The sequence below is a fragment of the Meleagris gallopavo genome, unplaced genomic scaffold (genome assembly GCF_000146605.3).
Source record: "Meleagris gallopavo isolate NT-WF06-2002-E0010 breed Aviagen turkey brand Nicholas breeding stock unplaced genomic scaffold, Turkey_5.1 ChrUn_random_7180001934888, whole genome shotgun sequence".
Taxonomy (NCBI): domain Eukaryota; kingdom Metazoa; phylum Chordata; class Aves; order Galliformes; family Phasianidae; genus Meleagris; species Meleagris gallopavo.
In genome coordinates, this window is record NW_011196890.1 from 21,654 (window position 1) to 23,967 (window position 2,314).

A 2,314-nucleotide genomic window follows, 5' to 3' on the forward strand; every position below is an offset into this window, starting at 1 on the left:
CCCCAAAGTTCCACAATAGAGCCCCCAACCCACCCCAAGACCCCAAATCGTGTCATCGCCCCCCCCCCCGCAGACCCCAAACCTCTGCTCTTATTCCTCATGGCAGATTTCAGCAGCGCCGCTTTTAGGGCCGCTTTGGTGTCATCGGAGATGGCGCCGTCTCGTTTCGGTACCACCGGGATTTCCGGTTCTTCTTTGACCCGTGGCGATTCCATGGGGCAATCGGGGGCCGTCGTAGGGCCGGGACTCGCCATATCCACATCGGTGCAAGGCCACGGCGTGGGGACGGCCGGGTCGGTCCTGGTGTTGGTGGTGGGGGCCAGGTTGGCCATATTGACCCCAACGTTGGTCATGTTGGCCATATTGACCCCAGTATTGGTCATGTTGGCCATATTGACCCCGGCGTTGGCCATGTTGGCCATATTGACCCCGGCGTTGGCCATATTGACGTTGACATTGGTCACGGTGGCCATATTGACCCCGGCGTTGGTCACGTTGCCAATACTGACCCCGGCGTTGGCCATACTGGCGCCACTATTCGCCATATTGATGGCGGCGTTGGCCACGTTGGCCACACTGACGCCGGCGTTGACCATATTGATGGCGGCGTTGGCCATGTTGGCCACGCTGATGCCGCTATTGGCCACGTTCATGCCAGCATTGGCTGCATTGGCCACGCCAATGCCAACGTTGGCCACGCTGATCATCCGGATGCCGGCGTTGGCCACGGTGTTGAGGCCGATATTGGCCACGGCGACGCCGGCGTTGGCTGCGTTGACCCCAATGTTGGCCACGTTGACTCTGGCGTTGACGTTGGCTGCGCTGATGCCAGCATTGGCCACGGTGATGCCGGTGTTGACCACGTTGGCCATGGCGACGCCGGCGTTGGATGCGTTCACCCCCATTTTGGCCGCGTTGACCCCAACGTTGGCCGCATTGACCCCAACGTTGGCCGTGTTGACCCCAGCGTTGGCCATATTGGCCACGCTGACCCCCATATTGGCCACGCTGACCCCAACGTTGGCCATGTTGACCCCCACATTGGCTACGTTGACCCCCATATTGGCCCCGTTGACTCCAATGTTGGTTGTGCTGACCCCCATATTGGCCGCGCTGACCCCCATATTGGCCACTTCGACCCCAACGTTGCCCACGTTGACCCCCATATTGGCTCCGTTGACCCCGATATTGGCCATGTTGACCCCGGCATTGGCCATATTGGCCGCGTTGACCCCAACATTCCCCACGTTGACCCCCATATTGGCCCCGTTGACCCCAACGTTGGCTGTGTTGACCCCAACGTTGACCCCGGCATTGGCCATATTGGCCGTGTTGACCCCAACACTGTCCACGTTGACCCCCATATTGGCCCCATTGACTCCAACGTTGGCTGTGTTGACCCCAAGGTTGGCCATATTGGCCACGTTGACCCCAGCGTTGCCCACGTTGGCCTGGCTGACGGCGCTGGCACTGGCAAAGGCGATCTGACGCCGGATGCCGTCGCGACGCTGATGGAAATCCTCGATTTCGGCCACGATGGCAGCTTTGATCTCCTCCTTGGTGAGCACGCGACGCTCGAAGGCGAAATCGAACGCCGGCACGCACTCGGGTTCATCCTCCGGGTCGTGATATTTGGCCAGGAAGGGATGTCGCAACGCTTCGGTGACACCGACCCGTTCCCTCGGGTCGAACCTCAGCATCCTCCCCAACAAAGCCAAAGCCTCCGGTTCGGCGTCGCCGTACAAACTCTCCCACGGCACCGGCGGGCGAGGAGGGAGGCTCTGCAGATAAGCACGGACCCTCTCGGCCCCGATGGCGGCCATGACGCTCGCCGGCGGCGTCCCCAAGACCGCCATGATGAGTTGAAGTTGATGGACGTAATTGCGACCGGGGAAAAGCTGCCGACGGCCCAACATCTCGGCGAAGATGCAGCCCACCGACCACATGTCGATGGCTCGCGTGTAACGGTGCAAGGAGAGCAGCAGCTCCGGGGCTCGGTACCAACGCGTGGCCACGTATTCGGTCAAGAAGGCTTTGCTGTGCCTTGGGTCGGCTCCGAGGCCGCGAGCCATGCCGAAATCGCCGATCTTCAGCTCGCAGTTCTCGTTGACCAGGAGGTTGGAAGGTTTGAGGTCTCGGTGGAGGACGTTGGCAGAGTGGATGTATTTGAGGCCGCGGAGGAGTTGGTAGAGGAAATAGCGGACGTGCTCCAGGGAAAGAGGCTGGGCTGAGTGGATGATCTGGTGGAGGTCCGACTCCATCAGGTCCAGCACCACGTAGCTGGAGAAGGGCGGGGAGAAAGGAAGGGGGTGTG

At 61.1% G+C, this 2,314-nt stretch overlaps 1 protein-coding gene across 1 annotated transcript in view; it reads right to left on the reverse strand.

Moving 5' to 3' along the window:
* Positions 1–2,308, reverse strand: part of MAPK7 (mitogen-activated protein kinase 7) — a 4,177-nt gene extending 1,869 nt beyond the window's left edge. The window contains exon 1 of the mRNA XM_010727735.2: positions 83–2,308. Coding sequence (XP_010726037.1) covers positions 83–2,261 — 2,179 coding nt within the window. The 5' untranslated portion in view covers positions 2,262–2,308. The remainder of the gene's footprint in view (positions 1–82) is intronic.
* Between the last annotated feature and the right edge of the window lie 6 nt (positions 2,309–2,314).